We start from the raw sequence: 17,176 nt of genomic DNA, 5'->3' as shown, positions 1-17,176 counted from the left end.
TAGATTTTACTGTCCCTGATGTTGCAGATGATCTGGAAGAGAATGTGCAGAGTCCTTCAGGCAGAGATAGCCTTTGATCTCAGTGTACTAACTTGATACACTTACAAATCTCTGAGTGCCTTTTGTCTTCTGCCCTCCCTAAAGAGGGTCTACAAGTAAAATAATGGATTATCTGAGGCTGCTCTGCTATAAGGAAATGTATTTTAAAGGCCTTTCTAAAGTCAACTTTGTAAATGTATATTTTCATTTTTCATGCCTGACATTCAAGCAGAAGAAAGAAAGATTATGTGCTATGATCTGTAGAATATTAAACTCCTCCCCATGACAACTTTGTCTGGAGTTATCAAAATCCCTGTATTTACGGAATATGAAAAAGCAGAGGTTGATGGAGTTGGCTTTTAACTGCTAGAATCTTATGTGGGTAAAAAATAGCTATTAATAAAAAACAACTGTTCACCCTGAGATTGCAAATTAATTTTCAAATGACCCAATACAAGAAGTTTTGTCTCTAGATTCGTCCCTTCAAAAAATAGTAGCAGTGTAGAACTACAACCTCTGCTTGTCTACAAATAACCACAAAACTACAGCCTGCTCCTGTGGCAGACGCCAGAACTCCATTCTGAAAGTGATTTTTAACTGGCTGGTTTGCAGACCTCAGGGCTTTTCTACAGAAGTGATGGAAGTTACAGAGTTTTGGCTCCTCATAATGAGATACCTTCCCCAGAGTCTATTCAATTAGCTATGCACTCTTTAAAAATAGGTTACTCTGGGATGCAGAAATGATTTATTTCAGAACACACTTTTCTCACTTTGCTTTAGCCAACAGAGGATGTAACTGGAGAAGGATAAAGAGAACTACCTTCATGGTACTTTTTATTTTTTGGTGAAAAACCTCGAGGTGACTGGAGTGCTGTACACATCAATTTTTCACATTTGGCATCTAACATGGTAACATGTCGTTGGTACAATTTTTCCAGTAATACTGCTGTGTAGATCTGAACTAGCCACGATCCTGGACCTCCTTTGTAACAAGCAAAACAAGGACGCATTTCTCATGTATGATCCACACCAGCCTAGCACAGATGAGATCAGCTGAACCATGTCCTGGAACTGCCTAATTCTCCCCAAAATACAAAGGACCACAGCCTGATAAACTCACATACAAATGCTTGAACTTTTGAGACCTTAAAGCCAGCAGTGAAGTGCACTCCTTTGCAGAGAATATTCTCCACTCGTGATATTTGGGGTAGAATGCCTGCTTTGCTTTACCTAGACAGAAGGAGAACAGCAAAGCCCCATCTCACACAGTACTTACAGACTCAACTACCTACACAACAAGGTAAGGAGTGTGTACACAACAAGCTGATCACAAAACAGCAACAAGCACTTGCAGGAAGGCAACAGCACCGAGGGCTGCATCAGCCAGAGCATCACCAGCAGGTGCAGAGAGGTGACCCTTCTCCTTTGCTTAGCCCTGGAAAAAATATCTGGAGTGCTGAGTGCAGTATCTTTTATTAAAATTCTATTAGCTGAAAGATAAGGATGGCTTCTTACTGCCTAAAAGGCCTGTCACTGGGGTAGTTTATATTATCAATATAACTGGGATATATTGCTCTATAGAGCTTTGCTTTATAATGGAATGTTTGTTTGATCTTCAGGCATTCCTTGGGCCTCTCTTGGCTAAGCACACTCGAGGACACAAAGTACCCATGTCATTGGAAAATTTAAATTTATGTATAAGTTCAACAGTAGCTTTTTTCTTGAGTGCTGTTTGTAGTTCCCAGTTTGAAAAGAACTAAATTTTTAAAATCAAAGTATATATACCAACTTGAATTATGCTAAGAACATAGTTTATCATAATAATGGCCTTCAAAAATGCGCTATTCAACAGAAATACTGGCCTACTCCAGACACTTCAAAAATGTCAGCTTGCAAGTGTTGAAGAAACTTCCCAAGAAGGATGCACTCCATCTGTAGAAGTGCTGATTTCTGCAAAGAGAGATTTCCTCCCAAATCATATTTTATGTTCAGAGGACAGTAAAAAAACCCTTCTTTGACACATACTTTTCCAGAGTCCTCACTGTATGCATCCAGAACAAGATGATACAAAATTATATTTTCAAGCCAACCCAAGTCTAGAATTCTTTTAGAGATGACTAATGCCAGTTTAGGGCTGTTCCCACGATTGTGCAACAGTTTTCAGTTATACACACATAGAGATCTTATTTGAAAATTCCCAAATTGAGAGAAACTTCTCACAGAAAAATAAGTGTAATGAAATCCAGTTTAGGGAGCTCCTATCAGAAACACAGGACCTAATTTTAAACACACTGGATTCAAACAACCCATAAAAATAAAGGCCACATTTTGCAATGAACTATTTGACTGTCCAGCTGAACTGCAAATTAGTTTCATTTACTGTTTCCTCTACAAAATCCTTCAACATTTCTGGTCCTCAGAGCTCTCACCTGCATTTTCCATACCGGGAATTTTGGGATTGTTTTTTGTCAAATTCACTTCACACATCTTTTCTATTCTTTTATGTCTTTATTCTTATTTTGCACAAACGTTCTTTCCTCATGCAGTTCAGAACAAGCATTTCTCATTTCCTTTACAAAATACAACCTCTTTAACAAAAAATTCCACATGAACCCCTGTGGCAACCTAATAAAATGTTACCTTAGTATTAATATTTTGTTGGGCCCTTAATTACAGTACCAACACAGTGCCATGGATTTGGACAGGACAACTGGAAGTTCTTTACCAAAGACCAAATTAATCAAAGACCAAATGAATTACCCACAGCCCTTTCCTTCCCCATGAAAGAGAAGTTTACTTTATAATCCCTATGCTACAAAAAATCCTCAACAACTCAAATCCCCTCAAAGTGAAACATGATTTTTGAAGCATAATGTTGAACCACCAATATTATTTCTATAGTCATGGTACAGGCAAACAGACAAGTAACTGCAAGGCATCCTAATGTATGAATGTGTAATGTGAGGCTTTACCACATAGTATTAGGGATAAGGATTACCTTATACTGTGGTAATCTGTGGTTATATCTTACCCTTCTTTCTTTCATCCTCATGAAACTTCTGCAAAGTCTGCCTTTCACATCTATTTTTTGGTAAAGGATGGTGACCCAAGAGCAGCCAAGGGCTTTCATGACAGTGAGGCACCAGCACCTCAGTGCCTGGAAGGACATGGGTCTAAAACATGCAGCAGGTGACAATGGATGCTGATGGTAGCAGGAAACTGAAAGCTATTTCCAAAGAATCTCTGAACAGTCTTTATTAAGTAAAAAAAGTGTGAAGATGAGGGCTCCTAAAAGCCCAGCATGCCTATCACTTCTCAAGAATCTATCTAGATGATCGCATTTCCCCTTTAAAAAGCTATTAATAGAACTGGAAGAAGGAAAACCACAACACACGAAAGGGAACTTACAGGAAAGATGAACAGAGACTATTTACAAGAGCATGTAGTGACAGGACAAGGGGAAATAGGTTCAGACTCAGAGGGCAGATTTAGATTTAGATTTTAGGAAGAAAATCTTTACTGTGAGGTTGGTGAGGCACTGACACAGGTTGCTCAGAGAAGTTGTGGATGCCTCATCCCTGGAAACGTTCAAGGCCAGGCTGAGTGGCCAGTTTGGTCTAGTAGAGGGTTCCCTGCCCATGGCAGTGAGGCTGGAGCTAGGTGATCTTCAAGGTCCCTTCCAACCCAAACCATTCTATGATTCTATGCTGGAAGAGCTGAGCAAACCCAGGATCTACATGAGTGGGAGAGTGGTTTTTGCCAGGGCAGTAGAGATGCCTGGAAATGGAGAAGTGTCAAGAGCAGCAGCCAAACACATCAGAGCTGCCCCAAAACCCACAGACACCACAGGCAAAAGTGGGTCCTGGAGGCTCAGGTTGAAACAAAGCATATTTGCTGCCCCTATGGGTCAGGGTAGCATTAGTAGTCATTTGCAGGACAGAGAACACATGTATGTATCAAAAATCTCTAGTGTTAAATGCCTTAACAGAACAAGAATTCTACTTTTTGCTATTTGGTAGAAAATACTGACGTGCTTATATGGTAATAGATTAAATACTGAAATAAAATGTATGTTTTGTCTAAATAGGAGCTCCTGACTGAATACTTCTCTTGTTCAAAATTTGCCAGAACAACACAATAAGATCAAAAGGAAGCAAACTCTTCAGATTGTATTCAAAAGTTCAAAAAGGCACGGACACTTCACTGAAATTTCTGAATTTTATCAGAGTTCCTGTTTTTTTGGAAAAACTGAAAAATATTTTTAAGTTGTGTCCAGGTCACCTTTATGGCTGCTTCCATCACTGTGGTACCTGAAACAGAGCTTAAACTGGGAAACAGCTGATAAATCTTTGTAAAACAGAAATGGAAAAAATAGAAATAGCGGTTCTGAACTTGCATCCAGACTTTCAGAAACTAAACTGTCAAATTAGAACCTCGGCTTCTTTCTCTTTTTTGTTAGACTGTGTCATGAGAAGGGTAACAAAGTTGGCAAAGGATCTGGTGCAGGACTCCTTACCAGGAGCAGCTGAGGGAGTTCGGGGTGCTAAGCCTGGAGAAAAGGAGGCTCAGGGGAGACTTCATTGCTCCCTACAAGTCCCTGAAAGGAGAGTGCAGCCAGGTGAGGACTGGCCTCTTCTCCCAGGTAAGCAGTGACAGGACAAGGGGAAATGGCCTCAAGTTGCACCAGGGGAGGTTCAGGTTGAATGTTAGGAAAATGTCTTCACTGAAAGAGTGGTTACACACTGAAATGGGATGTCCAAGGATGTGGAGGAGTCACCATCCCCAAGAGTGCTCAAAAAACACATGGTACTTGTTTCCAAATAAGAAGCTACACTTTATATCTCTTAAATTAAGTAATACTCAAAATAACTGAATGACATCACACATTATCGTGCCATTGCATTCATAATAACCAGTGTCAAACCCATTAATTCCTGTACAATACAAAATTTAAAGTATGAAATATTCCACATCATGTTCCTGGTTACTGTAGTTTACCATTACTCTTCAAAACCTTGGCAGTTAATGCTCTTTCTAAGTATGTTAACTATATTGGTTTTGGTCACCCACCACTATTTTTCATTAAGTATGTCTTAAACTACAGGCTCAGCTCTATTAAAAAAAAAAAAAAAAAAGAAAGTCCCTTTAATGCTTTTTTGCCCTCTGCCATGGCTAGGTAACAGAATCTCAGATTAATTAATATTAATCTGACAAATGTGCTTTTGTTAGTCTATGGAACATATATCGTCACATAAGAGATATAAAACAATACCATAACTAGCTAAATATTTTAATTCCAAGTCTGTAAAATTCTATTAATGTCAAATATTGTTTGTTTTTATAACAGAAATAAACTAACTTAGGCTGTCACTCACTTCTTTTTATTCATTTTTTGTTTTGTCTTACTGCATGCATCTCTCACAAAGTGAAGAATGTCTATTTAAAGATAAGTGGAAATACTACAGTACGTAACGTTTTCATGTCAAAACAATTACATTATTATATTCTGAGTTAAATAATATAAGATAGGAAAACATTTCGATATGCATTTAACAGTTGTAATCCTTGCAGGATCAAATCAACTTCTTCCAAAACTATTTATGCCTGATAAAAACAAAGAGCTCCCAAACCTGATCAGCTGTCCCTTGTACCCATCTTGGTCCCCTCCCAGAAGAGAGACAAGCCAAGACAGAAGAACATCCTTCTGTAATTTTTTTTTTTAAAGCTGAACCACGTTTTGGCCTGTCACAGATGACTAATCTGTTCTCAAGAGCCAATCACATTAGATTGAAACAAGAAATTTGGTAGTTGGGATTGTTAGAATGAGATCAACCTCAAAATAACTATAAAGGTTACGGAACAAGTGTGGCTTTGCTTAGAGAGAAACTTGAAAACTGCAAGTGGAGGCTCTGCCCAGGAGGCAAAGAGGTATTTGTTTTCTGGAATATGTACTCCAAACACTGTCCTGTGCATTCCTTATTTTCAAGGCAGCGACATCCATGGCTTCAAGTGCTCAACTGCCCCTGCTTCTCCAGAAATAAATCAATTGCATCAGTTAATACCACAATTTTCTGATGTAGAGATGGCAAAAATGTAATACTCCTTTACAGAAGGCAGTATTTTTTATTTTAAATAAAATTTAAGCTGCATTTAGACACTTCTTTGTCTTGTGCTACATTTTTGTACATATATCATGCACCATTTTTTGTCCCCTATGGAATAAAAGAAAAATTTTCCATTATGCTATTCTCTACATGGCTTACTAGTCCCTAATAAAAAGATTATCTCCATCCATTTCGTAGAGAAGAGAGCATAACTATATTTTCATAATGTATTTGATAGAAATCCTTTGTTTGTTGAGGATACAGAAAGATATTTCAAAAGAAATGTCTCCTGTGTGGTTATTATACGTCAGTGAGTATAATAATTAACATAATTTTATTTGCAGCAATAATTTAAATCTTGGAGATTAAATAAGGCTCCTGCTTTCACAAATAATGACTCCATGTGTTTCTTTTAATGGTCAGTATAATTTAAACAGGTTTGGAGACAATTTCTCTTTAGGACTCATATACTTAGGAGATGTGAGTTGAGGTAATTACATTTAACATCAAGAAAATGACATATACACATCAACTGCAAACCCAGGCCAAGTTTGGGGGCTAAGAATAGCTTTTGGCAAGTATTCAATAAAACAGTTGCCTTATGTAACAAGCACAGAAAAATTACACTCTGATACATGTGCAATGCCCTATTAAGTCTTGAGGTGTTCCAAAGAAATTTCAGTGCCCCCCTTTCTTCATGTTTCTTTTTCACCATTTCCCTTCTGACATAGATTAAAATTCTCTTTTTATTAATATCAAAACTAGTGATCGCTTTTTAAAAATTATCCCTTTCATATTAATTCTGCTTTCTCTTACTGAAATTATATTTCTTCCAGGTGATTTTAATACTGTGACATAGTAAATAAATGCTTGCTGTCATAATGCATGTGAGATAAAGCTTTGTATCTCTGATGCCATTTTGATACATCACAGTGTTACAGAATGAAAAAAGACCACTAAATCTGACACTTTACAGTACTCTTTTCATTCAAACTGCTAAAAGTAGCACATGATTTATTTAACATATAGAAAATACAGTTACTATCTTCTTTTAATACAACACCAGGACACAAGGACCATTGATTGTCCTGAACATTAATTCTACTCTTCTATAACATGCAGTAAACTATTTTTTGTTTCAAACTGCATGATTAGACAAATTTATAATCAAGAATGTGCAATAGTAAGTAATAAAACAACATAGAGATGTAAGTGCATATCAGTACATGAAAACAATATTTTCAAAAGCAGTTTTATGCAATAAAAGAAATCTTTGGACCATGAGAAATCAGTTGCATTCCCTTTATTTTTTTTGTGGAGTCAAGCTTTCACTCCACATTTGCATGGCCATAAATAAACTTTCTCAAATATCTTTATACCTGACACCAAACACCTGAACCAGACTCCCTCAACTACACCAACAATGTCACAAAGGTGTTCACTCAAACCATGCAACTTTCTGGATGTTCAGCAACAGAGTCTTTAAATTTAAAGACATGAGGTATCAGTGGTACCAAAAATTAAGAGGCTCTAAATCTGCAGGCAACACAGTTGAGTTCTCCAACCTCATATCAAGGCAAGTCATAATTAAAGACCTGGAAGGCCTTCCAGAACCGTGTCAAACTGTACTGCCCATGAGGAAGGGGAAAAAAGAGTGCTGGTGCGAAGTACAACACTGCACACCATCTTCAGTAGGTCACTGGTCTTTTAAATAATCTCTAGTGAACAAATAAGATTTCAGAAAGTTTTTAGTAGATAATTACACTTCCTGATTTTGTAATTAGTGGAACTACATGTAATTACATAATAATTATGACGGTAATTACGTAATTAAGATGTATAATTATGTAGTAAAAAACATTATGGAAATAAAAGCCATCAACTGTATAAGCACAATACATTTTTAAAAATAAATTCTGTATCATCTGTTTAAAGCTACCATTTTCCTCAAAATATCAAAGTGATTATAAGCCATCACTGGCAAGTTCTAAAATACATTTCTTATGAGACTTAAAAATCATACAGATAATTGTATCTTTTTAAAAATCTCTTTAAGCCTTAGCTTTACATTATCTTTCTGATGTCTAGGCAGACACATACTGAATGCACTTTACAGAGTTAAATTGTTTACGTTTTTATTTCCAATTTCTACTAAATTTTTTTTTTTAGAAGTTGCACTGATGTCAGAATTCTGATATCTAAAATACAGGAATTTATAACTTTTTTTTTAGTACCACCAGATCCATCAAACTTTTGGGTCTCCTAAAAGGAAAAACATGCTAGTCTTGCACTTTCCTCTTCAGAAAAGAGTAAACTGCTGTGAGAAGGTGGAGTCACTAAAATGCCATCGTTTCTGACTTGCAGTGAACAACAGCAGAACTGACCCAAATCAAATAAAAAAAAAAAACAAACAACCCAACTTCACTAAGGAGATGAAACCAGAAAGACAAAGGTCTCTATAATAAAAGTGTCAGTGTCTCACTCAGAAAAGAAACAGTGAAAAAAATCAGTTTTAGAAATACTTTCTGTTTAGAGAAACTCACAAGAGAACTGATAAAGGGGGAGACAGATGACACCAGAGAGATGATGTAGACAGACGACACCAGAGAGATGATGTCATTGCATGGATTAGAGATAACAAGTTGACCTGCACCTATCCATACTTCAGTAGGAAAAAAATCCTGTAGTGCAAATGAGAAGATATTTCTGTTCACTTTTTTTCCACATACAAAAAAACCCCACGGTCAAATAACCATTCCAATTTACGAGAAGTCAGAAATTAGCTATGCCACTACTTCATCCCATCTGCAACATCAATGCAAGGAAAAAAAAGGAAAAAAGGTCTTCATTAATCAAAACCCCCTTTTAGTGGTCTGAGCCACAGTAAATGCACTCCTCTCATGCCACAGATTTTCCACATTGTAGACATATTATAACTGTTTTTACTCATTATTTCTATTTATTTCCCTCACAAGTAGAGAAAACAACTCCAAGAGAGGCGTACCAACCCATTCTATTTTGTGCTCAGAGAACTGGTTATAGAATAGTGTTAATGTGGTTAATTTAGATTTTTTAGGTTTATTAAAAAGACTACATGAACAGAAACAGAATGGAGGAAACATTACACTTAAGATATTAAAAATGTCCAATACCAATAAAAAAAGGCATGATCATTAGGGGAGGATAGCCTAAGATTTAAAGATGATCTAATGCCCATATATTACATCAAAAGGCTCAAAACCCTATTGCAAATAATTTTCTGTAGGTTTTGCTTTAAAAAAGTTAGATTTAAAAATACTCACAAAATAGTGACTCAAATTTTTAAAAAAAGTTCACAAGTCTTTCTCTTCAAAACAACACATTAAGGAAAAATGAACAAGTGCTTTTGAAGAAAGACTCAGATTAAATTCTTGAAAATTATTATTTTACAGTCTCTTCAAAACAACATGATTGGAAGACAAAGTACTTGACAGCAAATGTGCAGAGAAGCTTTTGTTTGCTTGGATGTGGAGATCACTACAAGTGAACTGAAGTCTTAGTGATGGTGCCTGGAGATGTGATGCCATCAGAAATGTTTTCTTTATTGAACTGTTCCTTCTGAGAAGAGACAGGCCAGGTTTCAGCTGCTGCCATCTTACAAATAAATGCACACACACAGATACACCTAGATAATTCATACAATCTCTCCTTATCGTCCACTGTAATGCACATATAGAAAACTGTACCTCCTTTCTTAACTACTGCAACAAGTACTTTGCTGTAGTCTTCTGTCTGTATATTGAGAAAAATGTGGCAAATTGTTCTGATTTACAAAAAGCCTTCCATTAAAAAAGAATCACTTCAATCTGCTACTTGACACACCAAGTTATGATCACACTGAGGAAAAACACTCACCACTGAACTGACAGGATTCACACAAATATTCAGAGCTGATTTTTTTTACATCTAGGTCTAACAGCCCGGAAGAGTTTCTTTTTCCCAACATAATTTTTCAGTTTATTCATCCATAAAGTAACTAGGGATTTTTGATGTTTGCATGGAAGGGGGGAGTGAGGTGCACACAAAAAGCTGTAATAAAAACACGAAAACATCCTTTGAATATGCATTTGGTTTTACAGAACCACAGCCTGTAAATATATGATCAAAACAATTACATTCTATTTCCACAAAGTGGGATATATTTCAAAGATGTAGGTTTCCCTACTACACAGGAATATTTAACTGCTTTTCCCAAAGTTATATTCCTCCCATCCTCATTTTCTTCTGCTTATACATTAAGAGGATATGCTGAGACTTTAAGAATCAAATCTCCACAGGTTGTTGACTATATTCTGGGAAAGAATCCACCACAGCAGGTTTGCAATTTCTGTCTCGGAAATAGTTAAATGTCTTGCAAACCACATTTGTGACCTTCCCTCTCAGAGAAATGGGACAGTCGAAGGGCACTGGCTTCCAGCCCCTTTCTACAGTATGGAACAAAAAAGAATTCCTATGATCAGGATCCTATTTCTCCAAAAGGATCTCAGCACTGTAAACAGCCTCAGTGATACTAATGTGTTGTGGATAAGTAGATTGCAGCATCCTTATCTTCTAATTTGATGTCAGATGACATCAGGGGACACTAAACTGGAGACATCTGTGCAAGGCACAGTAGTTGCAGTGACTTTATGGGGGCTCCATTTCTCTTCACTTTCAGAGGTTTTCATTTTACTGTAGTAGAAGCAAAATGAAAACAGTAATATTTTTGAACATTTAACAATACCAACGTTTGAATGGAATAATGAGATAAAGATTACTATGCTCTATTTTGATCTGATGACATAAAAATACATTGGTTTCCATTCTGAAGTTAAGGCACACAGAGTAAGCACATGCCTGTATTTGAGCCTCAAATGCCCAAAATCACTGACAGTTGGCCTTTCCTTTTCCATCTTTATGAAGAGAGGATGCTACTACTTTGCTACTCCTGCTGCTCTTTACTGCTCTGCCTGCTCACCTAAGTAGCAATGTCTGATTAAACCCACAGCCCAGCTTCAAAAAACTGTCAGAAAGTGCGGAATATTTTCAGCATATTTGCTGAGTATGTTGCTACTCACAGTAGAGCATTTTTCCCCATTTCAGATTAAAAAAATAATTGAGAATGAACAGCCCTTCTAGTATTACTAGTATTCTAGTATTACTTAAATAAGAGGTTTGGGCATAGCAATATTAAAAATTAAATTGGTTCTTAACCTAATACTAACTGTGCAACAGTTCCTAACTTAGAAAGCCCAGAATTTTCAGAATTTCACTTTATGTAGTATGACAACCAAGAACCTTGCACTGTATCACAATGTTAACCTATTAAATTGTATCATCATAACAGACCTTAAACCTTGAGATAAAAGGAAACATCGGTTTGCAGGACAAATGCTAGTATTAATAATGGGACAAAAGACCAGTAACTATAGCATCCAAATATTCCTGGGTGGTAAAATTGATAGCTAACTTTACCAGTCACTGAAACAAGAAAACATCACATAGACCGGTCAGCTTATTCTTGATTCTTACAGGAAAAAGATGGAACAATAACTATCTAATGATTACAGTAGATCTCAAATAAAACACGAGTGAACAATGTTGAAATCACCACACTGGTATAAATAAGAAGAAGAGTAGTCTGCAAAAAATATTAATCCTTTTGCTGTATTCCTCTGTGGTAGGCCCGACCTACTGAAGGACTATAAAAAATGGAAAAAACAAAAAACAAAAAACAAAAAAAAAAAACAAAAAAAAAACAAAACAAAACAAATATAACCCCAACAACCAAACACACAGAGAAGTGGAAAACTCTCCTGCCGTTCCTCCATGAAACAGGTTAGTAGTTGAAAGAGACAGAATACAGCATGGCATGTTTTAAATACTCAAAACTCTCTAAGAGAACAGTGTATTACCCACTGTGCACAGAATAAGCTTCAAAAAGCAAAATTCACTTCAGATATCAAGATCAGCTCTCTACAATAAGTACAGTGAGAACACCAAACACCACAAGAAACTGCCTGAACAAGTTGCTAAGCTGTAGAACCTGCATCGCCAGAGGATTTTTAAATTTAGCCCATCTGTAAAATTAGGCTGCGTATTGATCCTCTAGCAGGGAAAGGAAGCAGCTTGGATATCTTTTTGAACTCCCACTGATTTCACAATTATTATTTTAGATTCCATTTCAATAAATAGTATGGGCCTTCAGTATAAATAGCTGAACAAACAAAACCTGCTCTGTAATTAAGATTCTGTATTTTGAAGAGGCAAGAACAGAAAATGCAAGTGAACTAGTAGCGAGATCTCAAGGTTCTGAATGAGACAAGACATGAATTCTGTCAAACTACAGTAGAAAACAGTATCCTCAATCTCTAGCCATCAAACTTTTTTTTTTTTTTTACTGAAGAACATTCCAAGACAAAAAAAAAAACTAAAGCTGCTAATAGGAATAAACAGAATCTACAAAAAAGAACTGGTGTTTAAAATTCAGGAAAAATGGCAATAAGAGGTAGAAACAACAAAAGTCTATGCAATTTGGGCTTCAAGAAACAGTGACCCAAAACAAAGCAAAAAAAATTTCCCCAAATCAAAATCAAAACAACAGTCAAGCAGTGGTTTAGTCACATAAAAAGAGGAGACTGAAAATACCAGTAACATACAAACCCTACACTTAAATTTTGCCACCATTTTTGATAAAGGCACTGATCACAGCTCAAAGACAAAATGGCTTGTGAATGATGGCATGGAAACAAAATCTTTTTTGTTACAAGGGAGAATAAACACTAGCTTCATGTTATAAATGGGAGTTCACTAGATTTCCATTTCAGAGCTACAAAAAAAAAAAAGTTCCACGAAAATTATTTAATCCTACACAGTTTAACATGAAGTGTATCACATCAGTAAAATATGTTACTAGAAGACAGAGGACACTGGTATCTATAAAATAAAACGGTGGCACAAATAGCCAAGGATAATTACTGTCAAATTCTGCATATACTGTAGAAAGATATCTTCCTCGCAAAAGAGACCTGAAAAATGGGACAGAATTATACACAGGTTTACCATACCCACATAGCCAATTGCTTTGAAGAGAAACAATTGTCAAAGGAAAATGAAGAGATTTAATTTATCTCGCCTTGACTCCTGCTGCAACACCAAGACTGAAATCACTGGCTCGCTGAAGAAGATAATAGAATAATTTTCAAACAGCTATGAAAAAGAGAAAAATACACCATGCTGAAAGGTTAACTGTCCAAGAGAAAAAAGTCCTACTGAAATTCTTACAATTCCTTAAGAATTACTCTGAAAACTAATTTTATTGAACTTAACGGTCAGGGTCCAAGAAATATTTTCCCATTAAAGCAGAAGGTGGTAAATTATGTGAATTCAGAAGCCACCACACTATTTTTCAGAGAGAATTTATTAACCTTGAAGTCTAATATTACAAATGAGATTAAGAAGTCAAAAATTAATGAAACCAGGAAAATTAAGTAAAACAAGTGGCATGAACCTGAGATATGAATAAACCCATGATTCTGAAATGACAGGAGGAAAAGAAACCCTCTGAAACCTCAGGATTTCAATCATTACTTCACTACAAGCTAATGATATGAACAGCTATGAACAGGACGTAGGTGGCTCAAGCAAACACCAGAAGATGTAATTCCAGCACACACACAGACCCGGTGTACAAGACACTGGAGAGACACTATCTAAAATACAACATCATTTCCAGTTTTTCATACTCCAAAGATTAATTCGACCTAGAAAAGACTGCACACAAAGGTGCTAAGAGGAAGAAGCATATAGTAGAGACCAATTCTTCTTAAAGAAAGCTAAGAGTGTCTTGCCTTAGCTGCAAAACAAAACAAAGATGTCATCACTGTTTCCAAAAGCATAACAGAGAACATGAGTGAAGTAAAACAAATAAACAGTTGGTGAATGGCCATAAAATAGCCACAAACAAGTTAGAACATAAAAATTATAGTGAATTTTTAGTCATCACAGATCAATAGGCTGAAACACAATTTGGAACTGCAGCAAAAGGAGAACCACCACTCACAGATTTCCAACTGAAATTCCAGAAACTTGCAGTCCTGAAAAATGCAGTGGAATGCTGTAACAGGGCACTGGATGTGATCACCCACGAAGTGTTTTCTACTCTTATGCCCTTACACTAGGTGCAAGATCTACACACAGCTACTGGTTTCAGCCAGTAGCATCCAGCCCATAACATTATTTCAGTACATCTCTAGCGATGTATTAGACTGACATGGCTACGCGCTGTGATTTCTTTGGATATACAAAGCCAGTGTGAAATGGAAGCATCAGAGTGAGCTCACTGCCTTAGAGTGACTGGGAGAGAAAATGAGAACCTCTGCAAAAAGAAACGTAAGTACTACAACCCAAAAGCAGCCTGTTTGCTTAATTGAGCAGTTTTTATCCAAGAGGTTACACTATTTTCATTTCCTTACGTGGCTTATCAAAATAACATTCAGAAAGACTGAGTTTTATTTAGTCTTTTATCACCACCCAGTAACTCAACTGCAGATGCAGGGCAGGGGTGGGGATGATTTTGGCAGCAGAGCAGCCATCAGAACACAGACAGTCCCAACGGCAGCACCTTTTCCTCAGAGTCAGAGGACACAGCCAAGTGTTCTCTGTGGACAACATGCTTCAGTGGTGGGACCCAAACATGTCTTTTTTCAGAATTCCAAGCATTAGCACACTCTGAGAAATATTCTTCTGCCAGCTTGAAAATCACTTAGCTGCACAAAACCCATTGATCTGTTACAGCTTAGAAAATGTTTGAGTTCAGAAATGTTATGGTAATTGGGAGAGGACAAAAAAAATATCTTTCTAAGATCAGGTTACTTTTTATCAGGTTAATCTATCTTTTACTTAAGAGAGGTTTACAGACAATTAGCATTACTGCTTTTCTTGTGCCCTTATTTTTCCCTATGAAAAGAAGTGTCTCTCTTTAATACTAACAGTTGAATGTAAGTTTTAAATATGTACATATTTTAATTAATCTATTTACTGAAACTAACATGACCTTCAAGCAAAGAGATTTCTCTAAGGGTGTAACATGCAAGAAAAGCACATTTTCCAAAACACAGTGAGTTCAAAAGAAGAAAGGGAGCATCTAACATATGTTCTTAAAGTGGTGAACTCTGACTGAACACATTCCCCTTTGCAGGGGATTCTTAAATTCATATTTTCTTCTATTTTCTGTTTTAGATTACAGCCTCATAGTTCAGATTTGAAAAGTACAGTAGGTCTACTGTCTAGCCTGCAAATTGCTACTAAACCACAGTTAATTAATTAAAAATTTTAACATACCTTTTTCCTCCTCAGTAACCACTTTATCAATCGCATAGTCCACATCAAAAATGTATCGGTAGAAGCAGAGCTGAGTGTACAGGGCCTTATCAGAATACTGGAATGAAAGAAGACAGCAGTTAAAAACCCAACTCAAAAGTGTGTATCTTGCACCCATTTCTACGTCCAGTATTAAAAAGGGATTATTTCTATTTGGTTTTCTTCCAACAGTTTACATGTTCTATTCATGGCAGCTTTTGGAATTATTATTAGTATTATGCTACAAAGTGTCCTTACTACCCCTCTACACTTTTCCTCACAATTTACACCAAGCACTTATATCGATCAACTAAATTTATAAATTCTTACATCTTAATTCTTACAGAAATTTAAAATGCATTTATCTGTTCTTACAGTACACGTGTATCACAATGATGCTTTAGCAGGAAAATGAAAGCCATGAGAACGACGAGACAAAGGAATAATTTTGGTGCTTTAGTATATCGTACAATACAATGAACTAAGAAAAAATAATTAATGTCTATTTTTTTTATGAATACAGGTGTTTGTCTGTATTCTCCTCCTCCCACCCCAACTGTGGTTCCATAATTTGGGAATGTGCCATCCAAATAAGAATAAGTACATAAACACCTTTACAGCTACATCGTCACCTTGCTCTACACATCTGTGAAGGCTACTGCATGTTAGCAATCACACATATAGCTCAAAAATCTGCAGATGTGTACCTGTGGAACATGATCCTCAATTAAATGGTCTGAAGGCCATTTATGTCAAGCTTTGGTGCTATTCCTCTGGTTCTGAAGTGCACACCTGGATGCTCTCCTATCACTGCCACTGTTCTGTGCTCAAGAAATTGCTTGAATAGACATTACATCCATCTGGACCACACTACAACTAAAACCCTTCAAGTTCATCTCCTGCATTTTTGTTCCATGCACCAACACTCCCCTCCCTACTGTTTAAGATACTGGATTTTAGATATTCGCCAACAATGATTTGAAGAGTTGCTCATTACAAAGAATAAAATTATTTTAACAGCATCAAATTTGGAAGTAGTGTCCATTTTAATATATTTAGTGCAGAGCTAGACATATACAAACCCTCAAAGGTTTTCTTGATGAGCTATAAAACAAAGGACATGGTTAGACCAATGGAAAACTACCATGCAGCATACCACTAAGAATGATCCTAAAAATGCAGTGGAAGAGCAACTGGTAAACTATTTCTGCTTAAGAGAATTCTACTTTAACTTAGGTTTTCAGTGTTCTGCCCAATCAAGCCAAGTTTTGCTACTACATTCAGCTAATTTTACACTTCTATTGACATGCAATAAGTATCTATAACTATTAAGCAACTCATGTTGAGACATCTGACAACTATTACTACTGCTTAGTTATTTTTTATATATTTCAACAGTATTTTTTCCACTTCATGTGAACCTATTTTAAAAAAAGACACACAGAAGCATATTTTATTCCTTATTAGCTATTCTACGATATGCATCATCATTATACTATTATACACCAGTTATTTTTAGTAAATCCTGATTACTGCTTCCTGAAGAAGAAAAAAGGAGGACGACAGCGATTAAGTTATTTGTTTAGTTTTTTAGATTCAGCTGTAATTGCTGGTACACATCTCCCTGACTGCACACATGAAGCAGGTTGAATAGA

The 17,176-nt window shown here is 36.3% G+C and overlaps 1 protein-coding gene across 2 annotated transcripts in view; it reads right to left on the bottom strand.

The window, feature by feature from the left end:
* The window catches only part of POLA1 (DNA polymerase alpha 1, catalytic subunit), a 186,526-nt gene that overhangs the window by 26,620 nt on the left and 142,730 nt on the right, over positions 1-17,176 (bottom strand). For both annotated transcript variants that reach the window (XM_066176965.1, XM_066176966.1), the window contains exon 36: positions 15,504-15,600. In XM_066176965.1, the coding sequence (XP_066033062.1) occupies positions 15,504-15,600 (97 nt within the window). The remainder of the gene's footprint in view (positions 1-15,503; positions 15,601-17,176) is intronic.

Source organism: Chamaea fasciata, unplaced genomic scaffold (genome assembly GCF_029207755.1).
Source record: "Chamaea fasciata isolate MVZ Bird 193981 ecotype frontalis unplaced genomic scaffold, bChaFas1.0.hap1 SCAF_2, whole genome shotgun sequence".
In the NCBI taxonomy this organism is placed as follows: Eukaryota; Metazoa; Chordata; class Aves; order Passeriformes; family Sylviidae; genus Chamaea; species Chamaea fasciata.
This window is presented reverse-complemented; position numbering and strand designations above follow the sequence as displayed.